Consider the following 26,510-nt stretch of genomic DNA (forward strand, 5'->3'; position numbering starts at 1 on the left):
CTTCCACTAGCCACCAAACTCCCCAGACATGAACATTATTAAGCATATCTGGGATGCCTCACAACATGCTGTTCAGAAGAGATCTCCACCCCTTTTTACTCTTGCGAATTCATGGACAGCCCTGCAGGATTCATGGTGTCAATTCCCTCCAGCAGTACTTCATACATTAGTCAAGTCCATGCCATGTCATGTTGCGGCACTTCCGCGTGCTTGCGGGGGTCCTACATGATATTAGGTAGGTGTACCAGTTTCTTTTGCCCTTCAGTGTATATACATCAAATATTCCAGAATATACAAACATAAGATATTTCGAGAACTTTCCACAATTGACAATAACTAAATAACAAATAACTGCTGGTGGTTGGGTTTGAACCAAAGACCTTGTAAAAAATAACTACACTCACTGATGGCGCTGCAGTCGCGGGATAATTTGAACCTTCCGCTGGACGCCATTATAGTGGTTGTAGTCTGATGTGTTGTCTAGTATTGTTGTTTATGAAGACCCTGATTCAACGTTGTATATTTGTTGGGGCATACATACAGTATTTGTTACTCGTAATTCTACTGTCTGTACATTCCAATCAAAAGAAGTACAATGGTGAAGAGTTGTGCAGCGATTAATTGTACAATTAAATTCGAGAAAGGAACGAATTTTACATTTCACAGGTACGTGAATATTTTAAGTTGTTTTGTATGTCAGTGCACTTGCTTAATAAATGTTTTTGTAATACGGTATTAGCATAATGGCTGTGCATCTATTCGCAGGTTTCCTTTCTCAAAACCACAGCTGTTACAAAAATGGTTACACGCTGTCAGGAGGCAAGATTTCCAACCGACAGAATACCATTTTATATGTTCTGATCATTTTGAAGAAAGTTCGCTGATAGATAGTGTTTTCATGGTCTAGATTAGGTTGAAACTTGATAATTTGGTCGTGAGTTGCCAAAGCACTATGCCATATATAATGCACCTCTCGTCACAAAATCTAAAGCAAGGTAGAGTCAGAAAATATCTATTAATATAGTGGGCAAATCTTCGAGTATTTTGATGCATTTTGCGTACATCTATCGTAAATGAACTACGGAAAATGCTAGGGGTCCAGTACATAACTTTTAGCTACGGCAGATTCCATGTAGTATGTAAGATAAATTCATAAACAGTGACTAGTTGCTGTTTGTTCATAAATTAAAAAGTATATTGTAGTAACGTATTTAAATGAGGCATTCTGTTTGCGACCTAAATCAAGGGAAGGCATTTTATAACCAAAAGCGATGTATAAACATTCGAACTCCGCACGTCAGTTTACCGCTCTAATGGCCTCCGGCCAGCTATTCAATTTGTCTGCTCTTCACAGTCGACCAATCGTGCGGTTGTGGGGGCCTGGTTTGAACTGACAATCTGTAGCATGCCAGCCAGCAATGTCAGAAACTACGCTACACAGCAAGCATATCTCATGCCAATACTGTTACATCACTCTGGAACTAGGTCACTCAGCAGGCAAGAGACATAGTTTTCTTATGGAGTCTAATCCAGATATTTCCAAAACAACCTTTTGGCCCATATGATTCTCATGCCTCTCTTTTTACACACACAAACAAACATGTAAGTGAAACAAACCTTAAGTGTGCATCATTCAGAGTCCCTGGAAGCAGTTTTCTGCACCAACAAAGAGTTCTTGGCTGACCTTGTAGAGGTCTGTATAATGTGAAGGAAAGTACTTTCAAAAGATAATAAAGAAAATATTTCAGAAAAACAGGCATCCTCTTGCAAAAAGAGAGGCAAGAGATTCAGGAATTTGCAGCAACAAAGACACCAGATACATACAGCTGGATAAAAAGGGCATAGATAATTTCTTAAGTTAACTGCTGACAAAGAGACAGAAGCAGAAGAAATAATCACAGCAGCAAAAAATGCCCCCTAATACCTGTAAATTTCTTCATGCAGTTATCAATAAAAACACTGTTCTCCACAGATGACTCACAATACACTTTCCTTGATGGGTATGTTGAATGGCTAAGCAGGAATGGCTAGAGAACAAAATGCAAGACTGTACAAGCATGGAGGAGGAACATACACTATGTGATCAAAAGTATCCAGACACCTGGCTGGAAATGACTTACAAGTTCAGTGAGATGGAAAATATGACACTAGAAGAAGAATTTAACAAAGTACTGAAAGATATAAGCAAAAACACGGCTCCTGGAAAAGACAACATTCCCTCATAATTCTTGAGATACTTGAGAGAGCCAGCCATGACAAAACTATTCCATCTGGTGTGCAAGATACTGGTAGATGAGATAGACAAAATATCCCCAAGACTTCAACAAGAATGTAATAATTCCAGTTCCAAAGAAAACAGGTGCTGACAGATGTGAATATTACTAAAATGTCAGTTTAATAAGTTATGGTTCCAAAATACCAACATGAATTATTTACAGAAGAAGGGAAAACCTGGTAGAAAGCAACCTCAGGAAGTATCAGTTTGAGTTACAGGAAATGCAGGAACATGAGATGCATTACTGACACCACGACTTATCTCAGAAGATAGGTTAAAGAAAGGTAAACCTACTTTTATAGCATTCATAGATTTAGAGAGAACTTTTGACAATGTTGACTGGAATATGTTTTTTGAAATTCAAAAGGTATCAGGGATAAATTACATGAAGCAAAATGTTATATACAGTTTGTACAGAAAGCAGACTGCAGTTACGAGAATTGAAGGGCAGAAAGGGAAGCAATGGTTGAGGAGGGGGTGAGACACGATTGCAGACTACACTTGATGTTATTCAATATATACACTGAGCAAGCAGTGAAGGAAGCTGAAGAAAAATTTTGATTGGGAATTAAAGTTCAGGGAGAAGAAATAAAAACTCGAAGTTTTGCTGATGACATTGTAGTCCTATCAGAGACAGCAAAGGAATTGGAAGAGCAGTTGAACAGAATGGACAATATTTTGAGAAGAGGTTATAAGATGAGCATAAAAAAGAAAACAAAGGTAATGGAATGAAGTTGAACAAAATCAGGCAATTCTGTCAGTATACAATCAGGAAATGCGACACTAAAAGCAGTAAATGAGTTTTGTTATTTAAGCAGCAAAATAACTGATGTCCAAAGTAGAGATGACATAAAATGCAGACAGGCTACAGCAACGAAATCATTTCCAAAAAAGAGGAACTTGTTAACATCAAATATGAACTTAATGTGTTAGGAAGTCTTTTCTGGAGGTATCTGTCTGGAGTGTAGTTTTGTATGGAATTGAAATATTGACAATAAGAAGTTCAGACAAGAAGAACATAAAGGTTTTTGAAATATGGTGCTACAGAAGAATGCTGAAGATAATAAGCTGGATAGACAATGTAACTGATGAGAAGGTAGTGGATCAAATTTGGGAGAAAAGAAATTAATGCCACAATTTGACTAAAAGAGGAGTTTGTTTATTAGGACACATTCTGAGGCATCAAGGAATTGTCAATATTGTAACTGAAGGGAAGTGTGCAGGGTAAAAACTGTAGAGGGAGGCCAAGGGATGAAAACAGTAAGCAGGTTCAAATGGATGTAGGTTGCAGCAGTTATTTGGTAATAAAGAGGCTTGCACAGAAAAGACTAATGTGGAGAGCTGCATCAAACCAGTCTTCAGACAGAAGACCACAATAACAGGGTGAAACACACAAATATGTGATATTCAGCAAAAACAAAACATACATGTATGAAAAGAAAACACAGTGAGAGACTAAATATGAAAAAAAAAAATGGATGGTTACAGCAAAAGTCAAAATTCAAAAATTAGCGTGTTCATTAGTCATTTATTTAAAAAAACATGTGTCATCAAATTTGGGTGGAAATAAATCAGGAAATTTCATTAGCTGCAACAATGTGCAGTGCTTACTGGCTGAACAATGTACACAAGATATCAGAAGCATTTGAGGGTTGAATAACATGTGCTTACTAGTTTTGAAACCAGAGGAAAAAAGAAAGAACATTAAAGCAGTTTCATCAGCTTTCTTGTACTTTTTTCCATTTCATGCTACATCTTTCCGTTTACAAAGAAGGAAATTATTTACAAGTTCTAATAGGTTACAATATAAAATATCTTTTGATCTATGCGCATGTCAGGCCTGCTCCAGATAATGTTTCTGTACCTGGTAAGCAGAAGCTGTTTTTATGTGCCAAATTGTGTTTACGTTAATGTGTAACTTCCATTCATTAGAGATCATGCAATTCTGTACTTTAATTAACACTTTACTTTTCATAACTTAAAGACGGCACAAGAAAACTTTATATGGAACTTACCTGTAATTCTTAACAAGCAGCCGAGTGCAGGTAGCAGGATCTAAAGACTGCAAGCTTTCACAGCGTACCAGATCTAGAGGCAAGTTCAGATCTTGTCCCATGGCAGGATTACTCCGTAAAAATCCAATGGTAGAACGTAAATTGAAGGCATGTTCAAAGTATCGTTGAGCTTCACCTTCACTATCCACTGTTGATATGCTATCTAGTTCAGTAACAAAGCTATCTAGTGATTCATCAGATAGCTTCCCCACTTCAAACATGGTTACTGCATGATTCTTCAACCCCTAAAGTAAAAGTAAATCACACAGTCAACACACACAGAAGGGTACAACTGATGTCATTAAGTAGTAGAACATGGTGCAAGTAATGCAAACTCTTGACATATATTATTCTTTTATGCAGGACCACTATAAGTGCAACTCCAAAACTGAAATAAATTCTATAAATTGACTTGAGCATACAGAAATGAAGTGTTGAGATGAAAGATGTTTAATAGTTAGCTTCATATAACACAAATCAGCAAAAAAAGTGGGGGCAAGATGGAAAGACATTAGTGGAAGCAATAATTTGGGAAAGTAAGTAAAGTGCAAGGACTGACAAAACAGTCAGATGTTGGACAAGAGAATGTAGACAAGGACAGGAAAAGGAAAAAAATGGATGAGGAACATGAGGTCAGTTGAACAAGGATAATGTGAGATATCAGTCATGGCCTTAATGGAGGAATGAGTCTGCCCTTCATCTGAAGCATTTGGGGAAACTGATGTAAATTTAAGTTAGGAAGGTTGAATAGGTATTTGAATCTTACATTTCCCGAATCTGAGTTAAATGCCTTAATTGTGGTAGTGAGGAACCCTGGATATTAAGAATAGTAGAAGATAATACTATCCAGATAGCAGAAAATGTTGTGTTTGAAGAATAATGAGGCAAAACTATACTGAACATACAGGAACAGAAAGAATTCTATGTCTGTCTGCTCTTGGAATGTCTGTCGTGTATTGGAGTAATGCATTCCTACACTTCCAGTTTCTCCAAAAAATGCTGGTTCTTTTGTCATTCTCAATTTCAGTTGATACAACACAATTCACGATAGTGTTCTTATTTTTTTAAACGTAACCACTTACTTTATTTGAGCTTGTGGGTTACATAAAACAAGATATTACATATTTGTTCCCTAATATTAGAAATTTTGCTGTTTTGTGATTGGCGTATAATATAATTTCCTTGGAAAAAAACAGATGAAAGCAAGATGTGGTAGGCATTTAGAGCCTTTATTTATGAGTAAAATTTTACCCGTCTTTTTCTTATTTAAAGATGTTTTGGCTAATGTAATGTACCATATTTTCACTGTGCTGACCTATTCCCCAAGTATAATAATATATACTGAGGAAAGGATCATTATTTCCAAATCTATATCTAATGGGAGTCTGCCCCCAATCCTGCTATGATCTTCACACTTTCAGCTTTCTTTGAATATCTTGTACCACTGAATACTGCAAATAGGTAACAGTAACGGTTTATCATCAACTAATACATTTCTACAGTTCTTTCATATTCCATAAACTGAGTCTTACATCACTTCTTGGTAGAACAACTTCATAATTATAAATGATAAGCACAGTATTGTGTATATTCTACAGTGTATACTATAGAACATACACAACAATAATTTATAAACATTTGATATTTCTCAAATCTTATTTCAATTTAATCACAATTTCTTGACATGACACATTAAGTCCATTATAATTATCCGGGCTGTTATGCCGTGGTCGGTTGATGAATTCTGTGTTGATTCCCAACGTTTCGTCTCCGACTGCGGGAGACATCTTCAAGGGGGTCCATAGCTCGATGGAAGGTCCAACACACCCACTGGCTCGCTACTGACTGCCGCTAAATTCCATGTCCGTGCGCTCCCACGCCGCGGCGTGATGTCACGTGTTTTGAAAACGTCAGTGCAATTGGCCGCTGTCCATCGCCGTTGCCATCACCCAGTAGTGGACGGGTGGTACACATCTTCTTTAGCACCGGCATCCATATACTGTTTAATTTCACACCCTCCTCCTTTTGGTTGAAATTATTTGGGTGTTTAGCGATTTCGATTGCCTCCCTGTAGAGCCTTTTGTAATATCCGCTTGTGGCCGCTAGTACTTGAGTCTCCTCGAAACTAATATTGTGGTTCCCTGGCTGGAAAGCATGCTCCGCAACAGCTGATCGTTCCGTTTCTCTACAATTTCCCTTGTGCTCTTCCAAATGTTTAGAAACAGTTCTTTTAGTATGACACATTAACACACCTTATTAGCAAAGCCATTAGCTCTCTTCGGAATGGTTATGAATGACTCAGTCAAATACTTATTCGTAGCTGAACATTTCTGAAGGCTGAAAATAAAAATAGTTTTCAGACTGACTGTGTGCCACTGTGCAACTGCCACACCAAAGTTGTCACATTACTAATATTTCATTTCTCTCTCTTTCTTTACATGTCTACCTGCAATCTCTTTAGATTTGTGTTTTCATGAGCAGATTCTACATATTACCCAAATAATATTATGAAACAAGAGTCTATTGAGAGGCATTCTTTCCAAATCCCTCTGTCAAAATGTGTAACACAACTTGAGTTTCCAAACCCAGGAGAATTCACTTTCAGTGAACATGACTGTAACATATTTTAAACATCAAAAACATGCCTCCATTTGTTGCCATTTAACAAAAGATATTCAACTGCTGATATTCTTCTCTTCCTAACCTGATGTTCAAGAGCATATGCCTCCTAATGACACAACACAGCACTTCAACACTCATGTGGTGGGATGCAGTGGACCACAAATTGTGCTACTGAGGCTCTCCTATAGTCATCCTACCTGTCATACCTTATCGGCTAAATCATTTCCCCGAATTCCCCAACAGAATCAGAGTATCAAGATACATTTCTCAGATGAGTATGTATGCTGAATAGCTTCGATGGTAGTCATGAAATCATTGTAGATGATGGATTTCTTGGCAGTGATATTTGATCTCTTCCTGAGTTCTCAAGGTCAAATGTTGCTCTGCATTATAAATGGTAAATCATTTGGTGAGTTAATTTTCAGGATTCCGTTTGTGAACAGCTAAGGTACTCTCCCTGTCATATTTGTCAGTAAAAAATATTATAAGACACAAAACAGTGAAGAATGGTGTGAAAATTCTCTTTATGTGATCTTTCTCTCTCTTAAAAAGTAAAGAACTTCACTTTCGGGGGATATTCAACACTGCCAAATTTTCTGATGACAACTCAATTAAAAAAAACCAAGCACAACCACAATTGTCAGGTGCCTAAATGGATACAGCAAACTTATCAGTATCACACTATTTGTTAACTGAATTATAGTGAAACAATTTATACTACATACATGCATGCGACTACACTAGTATCAAAACTGCAAAAAGAAACAGCTACAGATAGTTCAAAATGGTTCAAATGACTCTGAGCACAGTGGAACTTAACATCTGAGGTCATTAGTCCCCTCGAACTTATAACTACTTAAACCTAACTAACCTAAAGACATCACACACATCCATGCCCGAGGCAGGATTCGAACCTGCGACCGTTGTGGTCATGCGGCTCCAGACTAAAGCGCCTAGAACCACTCGGCAACTGCGGCTGGCAGCTACAGATAGTGCTCCACTGTAAAATATCTGTAATAACTGTTACAATCAAATAGCCTACACCACAAATGTATTCCTCAGCAAGATCAGTATATACATATTAATGAGAAGGTGTAGGTTATTTCGCTTTTAGCAGCTGTTACACGTATGTTGCAGTGGAGTACTATCTGTAGCAGTTGATTTTTACAGTTTTAATACTAGCATAGTCACATGCACATGTATGATGTAAACTGGTTCAGTATAATTCAGTTAAAGAATATTTTCATACTGATATGTTCTCTGTATCTACCTAGGAGTGTGAAGATGGTGGATTTTATCACCAAACCCAGCTGCAAATTAATAAAACTAATACACACAGCTGATTGTGCTGTTGCTACACATAAATTAGGAACAGCCACTGACCCATTATCCAATAAAAGATTGAGTGTAGACTTATTTGCTGTTCTCCTGAATTTCAAACATTCATCTACAAATTAACGATGATAAATAAATATTTCATTTGTTGTGTTACTCAACAGGAAGATACATGCATCTATGATTTTTTAAAATTATAGATCATATTTTTAAACACCCATTACAAACTTTGATGACTTTTAGTTGAAACTGAGTAGGTACGTTCGAAACAGTAACATTTCCAGGTTACTGAAACATAAAAATGTAGTGTAATGTACTCCCCTCCCCCACACCTCCTACATGAAAGAATGATAGTAATTTACTGTGTGTCTTAACTATAGCTTTTGTAACCATCTACTGTAGTAACAATACCCAATGCTAGTAGCTGTTGTTGTTGGCAAACATGATGCTGGTGAACAGTTAAAGTAGATCTACTACGTGACACAAATATACTGTTCATTTCGAAGACCCCGTAGCAACTGAGCATTACTATTAATAGGAGATAACATCAGTCTGATGTAATAAAAGACACAAATACATGCAGTCAAAGTGCATTAACTAACTCATTAATCATAATTCTATGCCAATTAAAACATTCCACACTGCATCATCAGACCATGCAGAATCAAGTAAAGTGATGATCACAAATAAAATTTTTTTCACTAGTCAGGCAAACAGAGGGTCAGCATGTCAGTTCCATTCATGATCTGCATCCTCAAAATGAACTGAACCTAAGATCTTACTGTTCGAAGTAAAAATGTTATCAAAGAGTTATTGGTTGAGAAGACAAAATACTGAGTTATCAGTTAAACACTGTCTCTTTTGTGGCAGCTTCTGGCTTTTAAAAGAAATTTTCAATTAATATTATCAGCAAACTGAAAGGAAACAAACGTGCTCTTAAACCGTGTCATGCTTATTTCAAGAAAGTATTCTAACACTGGGGATTTCTAATTGCTTATAACACAGTATAGTTTTATGGTGAAATGCACATTATTTTAAATTATTGGTGCACCCCACATGCCCAACCATATAGTTTCAACTTCCAGGGTTGTTAGGGACATTAAATGATGACAGAAAATATTATTCTTTCATTGGGAATAATGGCACTGACATCTGTGGATAAATTAGAGGCAGCACTCACTGGAGATAAGTTGCCCATCATGAGGAATGCAGTTAGTGTTGAATCAAACAGGAAGGCAATGCGCATACTTCGTGGCTGGTTTGATAAGAAGGCTGCTTCGACCTCTTCTGTACCACTTGATGCATCATCAGTGGGCGTTGTAACTGCTTCACTAAATGGCGAAGTCAGGTCAAGAGGTACTGGTTCTACTGATATGCTCCTGGAAATAACACTAAAGCTTAATCTTTGTGCTACAATATTTCTACACTACATTAATACACAAATTAAATGCACACACGCGCACACACACAGAGTCACATCATAACCACCGTCAAGTCCAAATCTGAAAGCAAAGTCAATAATGAAGTACAAAACTTACCACTGAATGCATGTTTACTACAGATACCAATATACAAACAGAAGAGAGCTGCCTCTTGGCCAAAGAGTGCTGCTACTGAATATTCCAGAATATACAAACATAAGAAATTTCATATATCTTCTAGAAATGATAAATACTAGTGATTGGATTTGAACTAGTTCCACACAGCACACCAGCCAGTAATGCTAATTGCTACTCCACAGTGCTTGCAGCACAACTCATGGCATTGCTCCTTCTCATGGAGAAACACAACAACCTGCTCCTTCAGAAGTTCCCAACTGAGCCGATTACAGCAACCTATATCTAGATCTAGATCCTGTGTTGCAGGGCTGGATGATTATCTCGTTGGGGTCACGCTGTCACATCCTACTCGCTATGATGAACATCAAAGGTAATCCCTCCTGTCGAAGCTTAGCAATCAACAAGCAAGCCTTCAGTTTTTTTGAACGAGAAGCCCACATCAATCCGTGCCTCATGACTGTAGTAATGTTTCATATGGGGGAGATGGACGACATTTCTACATTTTTGTCTTCTTGATGAAGTGTCATAATTGTCAACTTTGTATATGATGGTCGATAAACAACGAAGGATATGATGCAGCTCAAAATAGCATTTTAGTAACTTTTCCCATACTCACACTTTCCAAGTAGATGTAAAGCCCTATATCAAGTCTCCCGTACTGTATCTGTTTGGGCACTGTTTCATGTTATTGCATTCTTGATCCTTCTCGTGGGCATCTATGGAACAGAATGTGCACCGGCTGTCTTCCTTCTTTGATTCTAGTGATGAGGAGTTTCAACGTAGTCATCCTGGATATCATCTTGTCGAAAGGGGAGCAGTGCATCCATTCTCATTTTGGCCTTGCAACCATGGAGCAGAAAGAATAGTGTGCAGCTTTTAATGACTTGCTTTGCTGTATTATACACAAATGTCATATCAGACAGTACTGAAAACCAATACCTCCGACATCAATGTTCACTGAAGGCATATCTGCCAACATCTTATTAAACTGTTCTGCAACATCATTTATGTGTGGCAGGCAGTAGTCATTTTGTAGGTGATATTGCAATGTGAAATTACTTCTGATACTAGTCTCATCTGGAAACCACATTCATGAACAGAGACAATCAAATAGCTTCCTCTGTTTTTCTAAATGATGTCTTCCAGAAAGAACCTTGTAGTTTCTGGAGCTTCAGCAGATGGTACTACACACATCAAAAAAAGTTTTGCATCACCCCGGTTCCCAGAACTCCTGAAGATAGACGTTGACTGTGGATATTGTATCATGGACACAGCCCGTTTGACTGTTCAGAGATGTCACTAAACCCACCCGCAGATGTAAACAACCACGAGCAGCGCCTTACATGGAGGAGGTCCAACAGCTGACCAGTTCCAGTCATTCCACCAGGAAGGAGGTACACGGCTCGTGTTGTCCGTAGTTCAACCATGCCTAGACGGTCAGTACCGTGGTTTGATCGTGTCCACATTGTTACTTTTTGCCAGGAAGGGCTCTCAACAAGGGAAAAGTCCAGGCATCTTGAAGTGAAGCAAAGTGATGATGTTCAGACATGGAGGAAACACAGAGAGACAGGAACTGTCGATGACATGCTTCGCCCAGGCCGCCAAAGGGCTACTACTGCAGTGGATGACTGCTACCTATGGATTATGGCTCATAGGAACCCTAAAAGCAATGCCACCATATTGAATAATGCTTTTCATGTAGCCACAGGACGCCATGTTACGACTCAAACTGTACGCAATAGGCTGCATGACGCGCACGACACCAGGCAGCACGGTACAGATGGGCCCAACAACATGCTGAATGGACTGCTCAGGATTGGCATCACGTTCTCTTCACCGATGAGTGTCTCATATGCCTTCAACCAGACTATCATCGGAGACATGTTTGGAGGGAACTCGATCAGGCTGAACACCTTAGACACACTGTCCGGCGAGTGCAGCAAGGTGGAGGTTTCCTGCTGTTTTTGGGTGGCATTATGCGGGGCTGACATGCACCACTGGTGGTCATGAAAGGCACCGTAATGGCTGCACGATACGTGAATGCCATTCTCTGACTGATAGTGCAACCATATCGGCAGCATATTGGCGAGGCATTCATCTTCATGGACGACAATTCTTGCCCCCATCGTCCACATCTTGTGATTGACTTCCTTCAGGGCAATGACATCTCTCGACTAGAGTGGTCAGCATTGAGCATGCCTGGGATAGATCATTGTTGAGGAGTGGGGCAATCTGGACCAACAGCACCTTGATGAACTTGTGGATAGTATGCCATGACGAATACAGGCATGCATCAATGCAAGAGGACAGGCTACTGGGTATTAGAGGTACCTGTGTGTACAGCAATGTGGACCACCACCTCTGAAAGTCTCCCTGTATGGTGGTACAATGTGCAGTGTGTGGTTTTCATGAGCAGTAAGAAGGGCGGAAATTATGTTTATGTTCATCTCTATTCCAATTTTCTGTATAGGTTCCGAAACTCTCTGTTGCAAAACTTTTTTTTTATGTGTGTACTTTGCTGCCCTCATAATGACTGAGATAGTTGGGGCACACTATTATCCACTCTGATCGAATGGTGATGCTGCAGACAGATTTGATATGATATGCCCTAGAGGTAATTGCAGCATGTGCTTCTTTACAGTGGCACACATAGTGTACCAGATTGGTAGAGACCTGGCCAATGATACCTGTATCTGTTCAGTCAGGAGTCTTCAAGAATCTCAGGTTGACCAGATGTCAAAACGCCATGGAAATACTTCAGTACTGCTGGCTGTAAATGAGCTGGGACACAAGCAACAATTTCCACGTCACTGGATCATAATTCCACTTATAAAATGTTCTGTCTAAATATTGGAATTGTCTTTTGTGTTGTTCCTCATTTTTAAAGCTTTTATAGGTTTCAGCAATGTTGGAACTTCCCCCTGTTCAGCATCAAAGTAATTTAATGCAGTGATGACTGAGATTTCATTCACACTACTGTGTTCGTCTAAAGGATTCCTTGAAATGCAATTGGTGTCCTTGCATTTGTGTTCAGTTTTGTATATCACTGTGACACTGTACTCCTGAAGCCTTAGAACTACTCTTACCAGTTGACATGACGAATCCTTCATGCTAGTTAGCCAGCATAGAGACTGGTAGTCTATCACAATGGCAAATGGTTTGTCAAATTATTAGAGATGGAACTTGATGGCCCAAACAACAGCAAGGCACTATTTTTCGGTTGCAGATAGTTCATTCCAGACTTGGACAGTACTCAAAGCATAAGCTATCACATTTTCAGTACCTTTCTGAATCTGGAGTAGAACTGCACCTACCCCATAACCACTAATGTCGGAATGATGTTTCATCTCAGAATTGTTGTCGTACAATGCTAGGGCTGGAGATGATGTCACCACCTCCTAAGGACAAGAAAAGATCTTTCTTGCACCTCATTCTGAGAAAATTAGTCATCTCCCTGCAGCAGTTCTTGAAAGGGACGTGCCTTATTACAGAAGTTCTTCAGCAATCACCAGTAGTACGAGCATGTTCCAAGAAAACTTCTTGCATCACAAACAACTAGGGTCATGCGCGCCCATGTCAAAACTGTAAAACACGAAGACAATAAGAAGAGTTAATGATGACTACACGTCAATCCCTACTGACGGAAGAGAAGACAGCTAGAAACAGGGATGTGGAGAAAGGTCTATAAAATATGCCATAGAGAAATGGAAGTCCAGAACTAAATATTAAATGGACTTTTCCATATTGCTACGATGGATAAAAAGTAAGACATGGTCGACAGCCCACGTATCATTTGCTAAAACAGCCGATAATTCAGATGGCAAACACAGATGGGAATGTGAGCAGTAAAAAAAAAGGGCATTCTGTCAGGAAATGGTGGACAGTTAAAAGTTTGGTGGAATGTGCACAAAGTGGTGATGGACCACTTATCAAATGGTGATTGCTAAAAAGGCAGTGCCCAATACACAACCTAGTTAGAATGATATATTGACGGCGAGAGTGCTGAGATGAGGTCATCCAAGCCGTTGGGAGAGGCTTAATAACCCGGAGCTTGTTCCCATGAAGGGAGGGCCAGTGGTGATGCCAAAGTGACAGTACCTGCTGACAGATGGCAACACAGAGATCATCGGAGGAAGTGTACAAACTAGCAGGCTAAGGTACAAGAACTGCAGCCTTGGCAGCAGCATCAGCGGCCTCATTTCCTGTCAGACTGATGTGACCAGGAACCAACATAAACATCACAGTGGCTCCATCAAGAATGAGCAAGTGACAGCTTTCCTGGACCCGTTGCACTAAGTGATGGATGGTGTGCAGCACACAGAGGCTTTGAAGGGCACTGAGAGAGTCGAGCAGATGACACAATTGAAAAGCCTGTATTTCCAGATATACTGCATGGCCTGAAACACAGTGAAGAGCTCTGCTGTAAATACTGAGCAGTGTTCCGGAAGCCAATGCCAAAAAATGTCGGTGCCAATGACAAAGGCACACCTAACATCAGAGTCAGTCCCAGAGCCAGTAGTATATACAAAGGTACTACCGCGAAATTCCATATGAAGGTCATGAAACTGAAGGTGATAAAGTGAAGATGGAGTAGTGTCCTTAGAAAGCGAATGAAGGCCAAGGTGAACACAGGCCATTGCATGAAGCCAAGGTGGTAAAGGGTTCACACTCACTGGGAAAGCTGCAGGGAGCGACAAGTTAAGCTGCCAGAGCAAAAGCCGAAAGCGAACTCAATGAGGTAATGAGAAGAGGGATGCACCCCATACTGGCGATCAAAGGAGTCATTGAGGAAGGAAGCATAGGATGGGTGGCCATGCATGGCAGACAAATGGCATGCATGTCTGTTGAGGAGAAAGTCACGGCAGTAGGACAGCAGTAGTTCGGCAGCTTCTGCACACAGACTCTCAACTAGGCTAGTGTAAAAGGCACCAATGGCCAAACGGATGCCATGATGGTGGATAGTATTGAGACGGCATAAGAGGGACAGATATGCAGATGCATAAATGAAACATCCACAGTCTAGTTTTGAACAGACAAGGGACAAGTACAAACAGACGAGCGTGTTTCGATTTACACCCCAGGAAGTACCATTGAGGACCCGTAGGACACTGAGGGACCACATACAGTGGGCAGTCAGGTAAGACATGTGGGAGGATGAAGAAAATTTCCTATCACGCACGAGCCCCAGGAATTACATAGTTTCAATGAAAAGAAGAGCGAGGGGCCCAAGATGTAAAGATGGTGGAAGAAACCAATCACGCTGCCAGAAATGCATACAAACGGTTTTGTCAATTAAAAGTGGGCAGGAGATGCCCGGCGGGACACAGGCCATTATAGGGCTAATGGCGATAGCAAAGAGGACGACGTTCTGGATGGCATCCTGAGGCACACTGTTTTCCTGAATAAAGGTGTCCGACTAGGCAGAACCCACACGGACCTTGAAAACTTGGTAAGACTTCCTGCAAGAAACAGGGCAGGTGGCCACAGAAGCCCCACGTGTAGAGAGTACAGAGGATACCAGTTCTCCAGCAGGTGTTGTAGGCTTTCTCCAAATCGAAAAAAACAGCCACAGTCTGGGTTTCAACAGAAAACCATTCATTATGTGGGTGGAAAAAGTGATGAGATGGTCAACTGCAGAATGTCGTGCTCAAAATCCACACAGTGCAATGGTTACTAAATTGCGAGACCTGAGCCACCATGCCAGCCGGGCATGAATCATATATTCCATCACCTTGCAAACACAGCTGGTGAGAGAAATAGGGTGATAGCTAGAAGGAAGGTGTTTGTCCTTACTGGGTTTAGGTATGGGAATGACAGTGGTTTCACGCCAGCATTTGGGAAACTTGCCCTCTGCCCAGATGCGGTTGTATGTATTACGCAGAAAGTGCTTGCCAGCAAGAGAAAGGTCCTGCAACATCTGAATGTGAACAGCTTCTGGCCCTGAGGAGGAGGATCGGGATGAAGTGAGAGTGTCTAGCTCCCTCATAGTAAAGGTGGCAATGCAGCACTCACAATTTGGAGAAGTAAAGGGTATCGCCCAAGTCTCCTCCACTTGTTTCCAATGGAGAAAGGCAGAGTGATAGTGGGAGCAACTCTTAATCTCAAAAAAATGGCAGCCCAAGGTGTTGGAGGCAGCAATAGGATCCACGATGACATTGTCTGTTACTGTCAGGGTAGAAATTGGGGAATGGATCTTGGTCCCAGAGAGCCCTCATAGGTTGGCCCACATAATGGAAGAGGGAGTGGAACTGTTATATATAATAATAAAAAAAAAAAAAAAAAAAAAAAAAAACACACACACACACAAGGGAATGAAATCCAGCTAGCGTTTTTGCTATCCCGAAGAACGCGACAACACTGTGCACGCATCTGTTTATAACGAATGTAGTTTTCCGTCGTAGGATGACAGTTAAAAACACAGAGAGCACGTCTCTGCATGTGAATTGCGTCACAGCATGCCTCAGTCAACCAAGGGGCCAGGACACATGGAAAAGAAAAGGTGCAAGGAATGGAACGTTCTGCAACGTTTAAGGCTAACGCTTGTAAGATACTCCACCTGGTCATCACAACTGGGGAAATCTTACTTGTTGAAGGTCACCAGGAAGGAGTAAAGCCTCCAGTTGGCCTTAGTAAGCTGCCATTTGGGTGTGTACGGAGGTGGGGTATGAGTCAGCAAATGGACAGCACACTGGAAATGGTCACTCGTGTATGTATCAGAGAGAACAAACCACTCGAGACGATGGGCTATGTAGGATAGGTCCAAATAGGAATATGTGGGAGAGGAGTCTGAAAGGAACGTGGGCGCTCCTGTGTTAACGCTGAAGGTGTTAAGCTGGGCAAGGTCAGCCAAGAGGGCACCTCTCAGACAGGTTCTGCGAGGAGCCCGAAGGGGATGATGGGCATTAAAGCCACTGAGCAGCAGAAAGGGTTGAGGTAGCTGCCCAATAAGCTGGAGGAAGTTTGCCCTGGTGACATCGAATGATGAAGGGATGTAAACAGTACAAAGCGAAAAGGTTAAGTGAAGAAGGAAAAGGTGAACTGCAACAGCCTGAAGACAGGTAGTCAGGAAGATGGGTTGACTATGAACGTCATCCCATATGAGCAGCATGACTCCCCCATGAGATGGAATGCTGACTTCAGGTGGAAGGTCAAATCAGACTGGGAAGAAATGTGAAAGCTCAAAGCGGTCATGAGAATGCAATTATGTTTCCTGAAGGCAGAGAACAATTGGACATTGTGATTCTAAGAGCAGCTGTAAATCCTCTTTGTTGGATCAAAGGCCATGAACGTTCTATTGGAGGAGAGTCATGACAAGGAAGAAATGAAGGGGTGTCACCTCAGCAGCTGCCAAGAGCCAGCCTGTGAAGACTCGCTGCTACAGAGCACAGAGGCAGGAGGATCCTCCTCCATTGTGTCTACAAAAGCATCGGCTTTCTTCTGCTGTCAGCTTGCGGAGTCCAGCATAGAAAAATAGTTGGTGGTGCGCACTGGTGACACAGAGGCCAGCCGGGCGAGTGTATCACGTGGTGACACCATCAAAGAGGATGATCTAGTCAGCGAGGGAGAAGACCATTTGTCTTTGTTTCACTTCTTCAAGCCTTTCTGGTTACCAGAGGAAGACTCAGGTGTTGGTTGGTTGGAGGGATGTAGGAAGTCTTCACGAGAGTATTACTTCTGTCCTTTCCAGCCTGCCAGTTGTGCAGCTGGTGACTTCACCCAGTGAGGTGAGAGTTTGATGGCTTTTTGCACAGCTGGACAAAGAGACGGTGATGTTACCATGACACTAGGCGATTTCACAACCTCAGAGCTGAATTTGAGGTCACATGTCTGGGTGGCCATGTCCTTCATGGAGAGAGATGCAGCAAGAACAGTACAGTAAGTGCCAGACACTACAATGCAGAGTTTGCAACTTGCCAATAACTTGCGAGTGACCAGGTAAGGTACTTCTTCCTTTACCCAGATTTCCTGGACAGCCTGCTCATCAAGATACACCGGACAATATCAAGAGGAAGCGGCATGGTTGCCACTGCAGTTGATACAGTGGGGAGAAGGAGGTGGGCAATCGCCCTCATGAGCCTACCTACCACAGATTACACATCTGGCTGGTTGAAATGATGACACTGGTAGCAGTGTATCGGGTTTGGAATGTACGGTCGGACTGTGATAACTTCACAGCCTGCTTTGATTTTGGACACAAGCACCACTCTATCAAAGATGAGAAAAAGAGTGTGTGTGGGCACTAAGGAGGCATCTACCTTTTTCATCACACGATGGACGGTAATGACACCCTGATCAGACATTTGGATTTTGGTCTCAGTCAGACCATTGAGCAGCCTAGTGTAAATAACACCATGGGAAGAAGTCAGAGTTCTATGGGCTTCAACACGAACAGGATAGCCATGGAGAAGTAAAGCGGCAAGCAGTTGCTGTGCTTGAGAATCAGTAGTAGTCTCCAAACGCAAAGTGCCATTGTGTATCAAGAGCAGGATTTCACAGGGCCGGCAACTGAATCAACACCTTTCTGAATTAGAAATGTATTTATTGTTGCAAAGGACTGACCATCTTCAGTACATGGAACCATGAGGAACTGTCATGCAGCTGGGAGGGTCTTTGAATTGGGAGCTTCATTCCATTTACATTTGGTAGATGTGGACTGCAAAGATGATGAGTGGCTCATTGGAAGAATGTACCCCATGACTGCCAGCATCTCCGATGGCATGCTCCTTCCAACTGTGAGCCCCTTTCACAAGGGGACACAACTGCCTTATGTGGTTGTTCACACCTCAAGTCACACCTCCCGGACACCTGACAGAGGGACCAATCCACAATTTGGGAATGTAACAGCACAGACAATCACCCTCCCTGGACCTGGCCTATACAAGGGGGTATGTGTGAACCCTACCTGTCGACTCGGGGCTGGGAATTATGTGTTACCAAGTCACCTGTTGCATGTCAGACAAGTGGGCCAGCCTTCAGGAGTGCACAGGGAGGAGGAAGATGAAAAAGAAGAGCCTAAAATGCCGAAGCGCAGGAAGGCTGTGAGAAGGTAATAAGGAAAGGAAAAAGGAATTGAAAACAGTGGTACGACTGTTCTTATGTCAGCTACAAATAATGTGGAACATTCCCAAAAACACCCCAGACATGTTCCCCAAGAGAGAGGAAAAAGAATAGCAAGAGGATAGACACAGCATGGAAGGGAAAAGATGTTGCAAAGGCTGGGGACCTGTGGTAACCAAGCACGAACCTGCCACCCGCCAAAGAGAGAGAGCCCCCTGGGGGCAGAAAATCTGTGACTGCTCTTATTTTCTCTGGATCAGTCTGCACTCCACTGCCATTAACTTAGGTTCCCCAAGATTTTTATTTCTTGGGTGATAAAGAGGCACTTTTTCTTATTCAGGCGGAAGCCTGCAGTCAGAAAACACTTCAATGTGGTTTTGATACGGCTTAAACATTCTTCTGATGTCTTTGATAAAACAGCAATGCCATGCAGACAATGAAGACACATTGTCCATTGAAGGTGTCAGAGAAGGTTGCCAATCATACACTCTAAGGTGCCTGGAGCATTACAGAGTGCAAATGGCATTGAAGGCAGTCTTTTCCCAGTCAATCTCATTGGCCTTGATTTGCCAGTAGCCTCTTCATGTCCATTGTTGCGAAATACTTGGCTCCTTATAAGCAGACTAGGATGTCAGATAGCGTATGGCGATGGACTTCATCCCACAAGTTCTTTGATCCAACTCTTTTCCGTTTTCCTTGACATGCTGGCACCACCTGATGAATCTCTCTGTTGTTGTGACATACTTTACTAGAAGAGCTTGCTTTTTACTTGCCTTCTGCGATTCCTTTCATCAAGTGTGAGATTTTGTCACATCTGTCATATTTGGAATCACAATGTGGCATGCTGTCAAAACATTATGCATCTAAGGCTATTTCATTTCCCCTATCTGTTGGGCCCTCTTCTTCAATTGATTTTCCACTAAGTCGACTTGTTGCTATTTATCAACCAAATTTTTTATGCAGTTCGGCCTTTAATTTGTCCCCTCTATCAAGCTTCTCTTCATTGTTTTCAAACTGCTGCTGGGCTGTGCCACCCAAGTAAAAGTATACATTTGCCAATCACATCATGCCACGCCTCCTATTATATTTGACACCTCTATTGAAGCTATTCCGCTGTTTTGTCAGGTCCTGATCAACATCCCCAGAAAACTATGATGGATGGATGATGTGTAGCTAATGTACTGCTGACTAAGAATCCATTTGTCCACTGAATATATGGACATGGGGAACAATACTGTTTGTATTCCGTTTCTGTCCTTGTAGCCAATGGCCTTTACGTTGCCTAATTAGAGGCATGGTAATGTACATGTTCTGAACTACCCGGTGTCTTCACCAAACAATGTCATGTCATAACCACAATCAAGTCCAAATCTGAAAAAAAGGGTTGTCAATGAAGTAAAACATTTAGCACTGGGACCACCGTAGAGCCAGAACAGACCTGCCTCCTGGAAGGAGAGTGCTGCTATTAATGCAGACATCAAGTGTTAACATTGCAGAATGTGCAAACATTACAAACAGCAAAATTTTGAGAACCTTCTAGAGATGACAAATACAAAATAACAAACATTTGCTGATCATCAGATTTGAACTGGTGACATGCAGCATGCCAGCCAGTGACACAAACCACTACTCCAAAATGCATGCAGTATAGCTCATGGGAGTATCACTGTAATAACAATTAACAGTAGAGATGACAACCCTTAGATTTATAAACTTCAAAAGATGCAAAATCAATTTATGTTTCCTCTTTTGTGTGTTTGTCAGTGGCACTCCAACTGTTCATGCTTCAGCAATACACAAGTAACCACTTACTTAAATGATACTTATTATTCATGTCACTATTTGAGGAGAACAATATGGTTTGCCTTCCAAGAAAAACTATAGCCACTCTTCTACCTCATTCAGGAGGATAAAAACACATTATGTATAAAATCATCTTACAGCAATAACAATGACAAAAATAATAAAGCATTTAACCGAGAAATAAATTTTATGAGAATCATGCTGGCAAGTTTAAACTAGCTTTGCGTAGCTTATTACAGACTATAATGGAAGGTTAGGATTTAGCATCCCAATGATACTGAGGCCATCAGAAACTGCTCATAAGCTCAGATGGCAAGATGGAGAAGGAAATCATCAATGTCCTGTTCAAAGAAACAATCCTGGCAGTGACCTTAATCATTTAGTGAACAAATGGAAAACCTAAATCTGGATAACCTTACACAGATCTTAACATCACTTCTCCTAAACATTCAGTACACTAACCACTGCACCACCTTGCTCAGCAAAAAAGATTATTGGATGGTATAGGCTACATTACCAATAGATTTATTACCTATATGTGTTATTATACAGTTTCATTCAACAGCTTTCATTCTGTCACACTTCATAAGTATTTTAAACAGTGATTAAAAGAACAAGAAAGAGGATCAGCCCAAAGGGGATTTTGGAATGCAGAACATGATGACATGGACAGTTCCATAACGCATCATTCAGAAATAGGAACCGGTCATGGGGAGGAAAAAGGCGTGGGGGGAGGGATTCTAATAACGTAAGTGAGATATCCTAAGAAGTATGATCTGAAACTAAATGGTTACTTCTGATCTGAAGCCCAGTTTGGAGGTGGCCTCTGATACATATGGCCAGTTGATTTATTACCCAGACCTTGCAGGATGTTTTCAAGTTGTCATAGCAGACTTGATAGTTGACAGATGACGGCTTCATATGTTGCTCTACCAATGGTGGTAAAAAACTATCCATCACAAGACTGGAGAGAGGCAGGGGGATTGGGTGGGAGGGTTGCAAGGTGGGTTATAAACTTGGGTCATTACCAAAGATTTAGTCACTGGAGTATGGGGTTTTAGGAGATGCAGAAAGGATCTCCCGTGAATTGTTCAAGTTTGAGGTGGTATAGTATGAGAAAGGAATGTCTTTATGATTGGTTAACACTAATGCAAAGGGTATTAGGAGTTGCGTCTACAGTAAGGGAAATACTACACTACTGGCCATTAAAATTGCTACACCACGAAGATGACATGCTACAGATGAGAAATTTAACCGACAGGACAAAGATGCTGTGATATGCAAATGATTCGGTTTTAAGAGCATTCACAGAAGGTTGGCACCGGTGGCGACACCTACAACGTGCTGACATGAGGAAAGTTTCCAACCGATTTCTCATACACAAACAGCAGTTGACCATTGTTGCCTGGTGAAACATTGTTGTGATGCCTCATGTACGGAGGAGAAATGCGTACCATCACGTTTCCGACTTGATAAAGGTCGGATTGTAGCCTATCACGATTGCAGTTTATCGTATCACAACATTGCTGCTCACGTTGGTCAAGATCTAATGGCTGTTAGCAGAATTTGGAATCGGTGAGTTCAGGACGGTAATACGGAACGCCGTGCTGGATCCCAACGACCTAGTATCACTAGCAGTCGAGATGACAGGCATCTTGTCCACATGGTTGTAACGGATCATGCAGCCACGTCTCGATCCATGAGTCAACAGATAGGGACATTTGCAAGACAACTATCTGCACAAACAGTTTGACAATGTTTGCAGCAGCATGGACTATCAGCTTAGAGACCATGGCTGTGGTTACCCTTGACACTGCATCACAGACAGGAGCGCCTGCGATGGTGTACTCAACGACAAACCTGGGTGCACGAATAGCAAAATGTCATTTTTTCGGATGAATCCAGGTTCTGTTTACAGCATCATGATGGCCGCATCCGTGTTTGGTGACACTACGGTGAATGCACATTGGAAGCATGTATTCGTCATCGCCATACTGGCGTACCACCCGGCGTGATGGTATGGGGTGCCATTGGTTACATGTCTCGGTCACCTCTTGTTCGCAATGACGGCACTTTGAACAGTGGACATTACATTTCAGATGTGTTACGACCCGTGGCTCTACCCTTCATTCGATCCCTGCGAAACCCTACATTTCAGCAGGATAATGCACAACCGCATGTTGCAGGTCCTGTACGGGCCTTTCTGGATACAGAAAATGTTCGAATGCTGCCCTGGCCAGCACATTCTCCAGATCTCTCACCAATTGAAAACGTCTGGTCAATGATGGTCAAGCAACTGGCTCGTCACAATACGCGAGTCACTACTCTTGATGAACTGTGGTATCGTGTTGAAGCTGCATGGGCAGCTGTACCTGTAAACGCCATCAAAGCTCTGTTTGACTCAATGCCCAGGCGTATCAAGGCCATTATTACGGTCAGAGGTGATTGTTCTGGGTACTGATTTCTCATGATCTTTGCACCCAAACTGTGTGAAAATGTAATCATATGTCAGTTCTAGTATAATATATTTGTTCAATGAATACCCGTTTATCATCTGCATTTCTTCTTGCTGTAGCAATTTTAATGGCCAGTAGTGTATTTGGCCAGAAGTCTTTGGTCCCCTATTGCTGTTGATTCAAAAGATGCCAGCTATGTTACCAACAGTATGTAGGACTATTTCTTGCTACAATTTCAGCGCATAACATCCAAGGAATGCTTTCCACAGAGGTCTGATACGATAAAGAACATATTTTTCCATTCTTCCTAAAATAAATTCCAGTTATCAAATTATGTCACAAACTGACTGGACCTAGAACTTCTCCACTTTATCCCAAAAATGTCTGATAGTATTCATGTCACAACTATTAGCAGGTCATCCAGCAAATTCACCAGATTTTCTCAGAGTGAGGCTGACATATAAAGGGTTTGTTTTGACACTTTTACCACAGTATCATACTTTTGCTATTGGCTGAAATGTTTCTACTGACATCTATATTAATTCTGCCATCAACTGAATGGTCTAAGGGAAAACCAAGTGAATCAATGACAGATTATCCTACCATTACTAAATATACCTGTTGCATATTAGGCATTGACTCTTGTGATCACTAGCTTCTGGGAAGTAATATGGTCATGAAAACTCTGTCCTATCAACTAGCATGAGATGATTTTTTTCACTGATCTCTGTAGTAGTTGCAACAAAAGTCCTCCAACAAGAATATCTGGTAGTCGGTTCATACAGTACATTTTACAGTTAGTCAGCTCCTCTGAGTCAATTTTTAAGGGTTGTCAGAATGATGCTGGAGTTTGATATTTCCCAAACATTTCCCTTCACAATAAACCTGGTATCAGCAGACCCATGCAAACATAAATGTGAGATCTGTGAGAGTGTAAACCATAGCCTGGGGGTTGCAAAATAATGCACCATTAAAACTCACTCAGCTATCTCCATTGAGTCATTTGAGAGGCAAAAGTATATATTACAAATTGTGGTTGCACTTACATGCCTCACATGCTTAGTCTGATGTCACACAGGACCCTTCCTATTTTTCAGATCCCATTTCTTCACCTTTTGGTCTTCCTAAATCTCTCCATCTTCTTTGTAAAATTACTTCACTTTATTTGATCTTCTTTGCTCAGGGTCTTCTGCCAATCTCACATCCTCCCCATGACACACACACACACACACACACACACACACACACACACACACACACAAAATCCTCCTTACTGCCACAATTTCACACCCTCTTTCCAAGCTCCACACTATTTTCCACAACATTTCTCTAATTGGCCCTTCTGCTTTCCTGCCCTAGTGCGAATAACCACCTCTCATATAAAGACACAACATTTTTGTTTTATGATGTTTTGTTTATTGTTAATCAGGACCTTCCTTTATTGCAGTAATATATTTGTATTACACAGATGGGACAGTATGTAGTAGAGACAAACAGAAGAATCATATCACTGCTGGGAGTTCACAAATACTGTGGGAATTTCATTTGTTAAAAACACTAACACCGAAGGGCTCTAATTCTTAATTACTGTATAACAAATATTTCATAAAGGCTGAAGAAGAATTGTCCAGTTTCTTCTGAGTCCAAGAATTCTTCATCAGGTCTTGGTGTCAAGGCAGAATGCATAGCAAGTTTCTAGTTTATCCATGCAAATTCATAGAAAATGAGAGAACAGATAGAAAAAGACAGTGTATCCTGGACTGGCAATGGGTTCCTGTATCTGTGCCATAGAAACAAACACATAAAACACTGTGATCCACTCTCGCATCTTTTGTAAGACTTTTGAAATTATTACATTTGTAGCCAATTAATGTGGTAACAATTGTTGACAATAACTTCTGTTGCAATGGTGGAAAGGGCTGCAGATCATAAAAAAGAAATGAAATGATCATATGGCAATGCCAGCTGGGAGAGCCCTTCTGGGATAGTTCAGCCGCCTTATGCAAGTCTTTTTATTTGATGCCACTTCAGCAACTTGTGCAAATGATGTGGAGGACAACACAACACCCATTCCCAAGTGGATAAAATCTGTCCCAGCTGGAAATTGAACCCAGGGCCCCATGATCTACAGGCAGCAATGCTAGCAACTAGACCACGCAAATGAAATAATAGACACTATATGTGTACGTTTACATGGACATTAAACATTTTCTGTGTGTCTTAGCATTAGACATTGTTACCACAGTTAGCATGTTAGAAATGTATTAATTTCCAAAGTCACGGAACATTGTAATTGCTCTTTCACCCAATAGATTTGGAAGTATGGGACATAGTATTTTATATGGTTGTTCCATTAGTGTAAAAACATTTTTCTCCACTTCACATATACAGTGTCCTCAATATGTCCTCGGATTTTGTAAGGGGAATTATAAAAATTCTGTGTGTCAGTTTAAATGGAGGTACACACTGTATTCTTGATTACCTGATCCTGAGAAACATTAATACTCTTCAGCTAGCTGTGGGGAGGGGAAGAGAGATTATAAATAATTGCTGAATATAGCACCCATATTAATTACAAATTAACCACCACAGTTACTTACTTCTTACTAGAAGGATCACCTGCTTTCCAGATAGCATTTGTATCCTCTTGATCATCTTCAACACATTTTTTGTACGCAAATCCAAGACGACAATACAAGGAAACAGCATTTTTTACTGCCTGAGGATCAATCTGGAGTACATTTGCTAACTACGAAGAAAAATGACAAACAGAATTGTAAGTTCAGTAATGGGGTATCAATCACTTATCTTATACACACTTTCTATTTAGTGTAGAACACTGTAAATAATGGAATATTAATATTGTACTAATTACCTCACCCACTGTTGTATGTTCATCAATGGATACAAAAATTTTGTAAAGTAATGTTTCAAAATAATCACCCAGTACACGATTCATTACAAATCCTTTCAAGGGTGGTACAATTATACAGTCATCATCTTCAATAGGAACATCCAGGTAGATAAGGCCCTTCCTGTGATAAGAAGTACAAGTAATGAGAGGATTATTTTGAAATAAGTTTTTTTTTGCAAGAGAATTTACATCAATACAAGAGACAGTACTTACAAATAGAGATTATGTATCAGATTAATATCAAGATCACCAGCTTTCTGAGTGCCATTATCAATAATTTTATCTATAACTTTCTTCTCTTCTTCACTTATCAACTGCAATAAACAAAGAACAAAATTTATATTTTCAGTTGGGCATTATAAGATAAGTTACGTTTTCTTTTCTTAAGACTGCCAACAATAAAAAATGGTTCAGTCTTGCATTTAACATATTTCT

At 40.9% G+C, this 26,510-nt stretch overlaps 1 protein-coding gene across 2 annotated transcripts in view; it reads right to left on the reverse strand.

The window, feature by feature from the left end:
- The window catches only part of LOC126470351 (protein FAM91A1), a 164,085-nt gene that overhangs the window by 56,445 nt on the left and 81,130 nt on the right, over nucleotides 1-26,510 (reverse strand). For both annotated transcript variants that reach the window (XM_050098139.1, XM_050098140.1), the window contains exons 4-8: nucleotides 26,289-26,389; nucleotides 26,037-26,196; nucleotides 25,762-25,910; nucleotides 9,467-9,665; nucleotides 4,291-4,574 (exon numbers count right to left, since the gene is read on the reverse strand). In XM_050098139.1, the coding sequence (XP_049954096.1) occupies nucleotides 4,291-4,574; nucleotides 9,467-9,665; nucleotides 25,762-25,910; nucleotides 26,037-26,196; nucleotides 26,289-26,389 (893 nt within the window). The remainder of the gene's footprint in view (nucleotides 1-4,290; nucleotides 4,575-9,466; nucleotides 9,666-25,761; nucleotides 25,911-26,036; nucleotides 26,197-26,288; nucleotides 26,390-26,510) is intronic.

This window comes from Schistocerca serialis, chromosome 3, assembly GCF_023864345.2.
Source record: "Schistocerca serialis cubense isolate TAMUIC-IGC-003099 chromosome 3, iqSchSeri2.2, whole genome shotgun sequence".
Taxonomy (NCBI): domain Eukaryota; kingdom Metazoa; phylum Arthropoda; class Insecta; order Orthoptera; family Acrididae; genus Schistocerca; species Schistocerca serialis.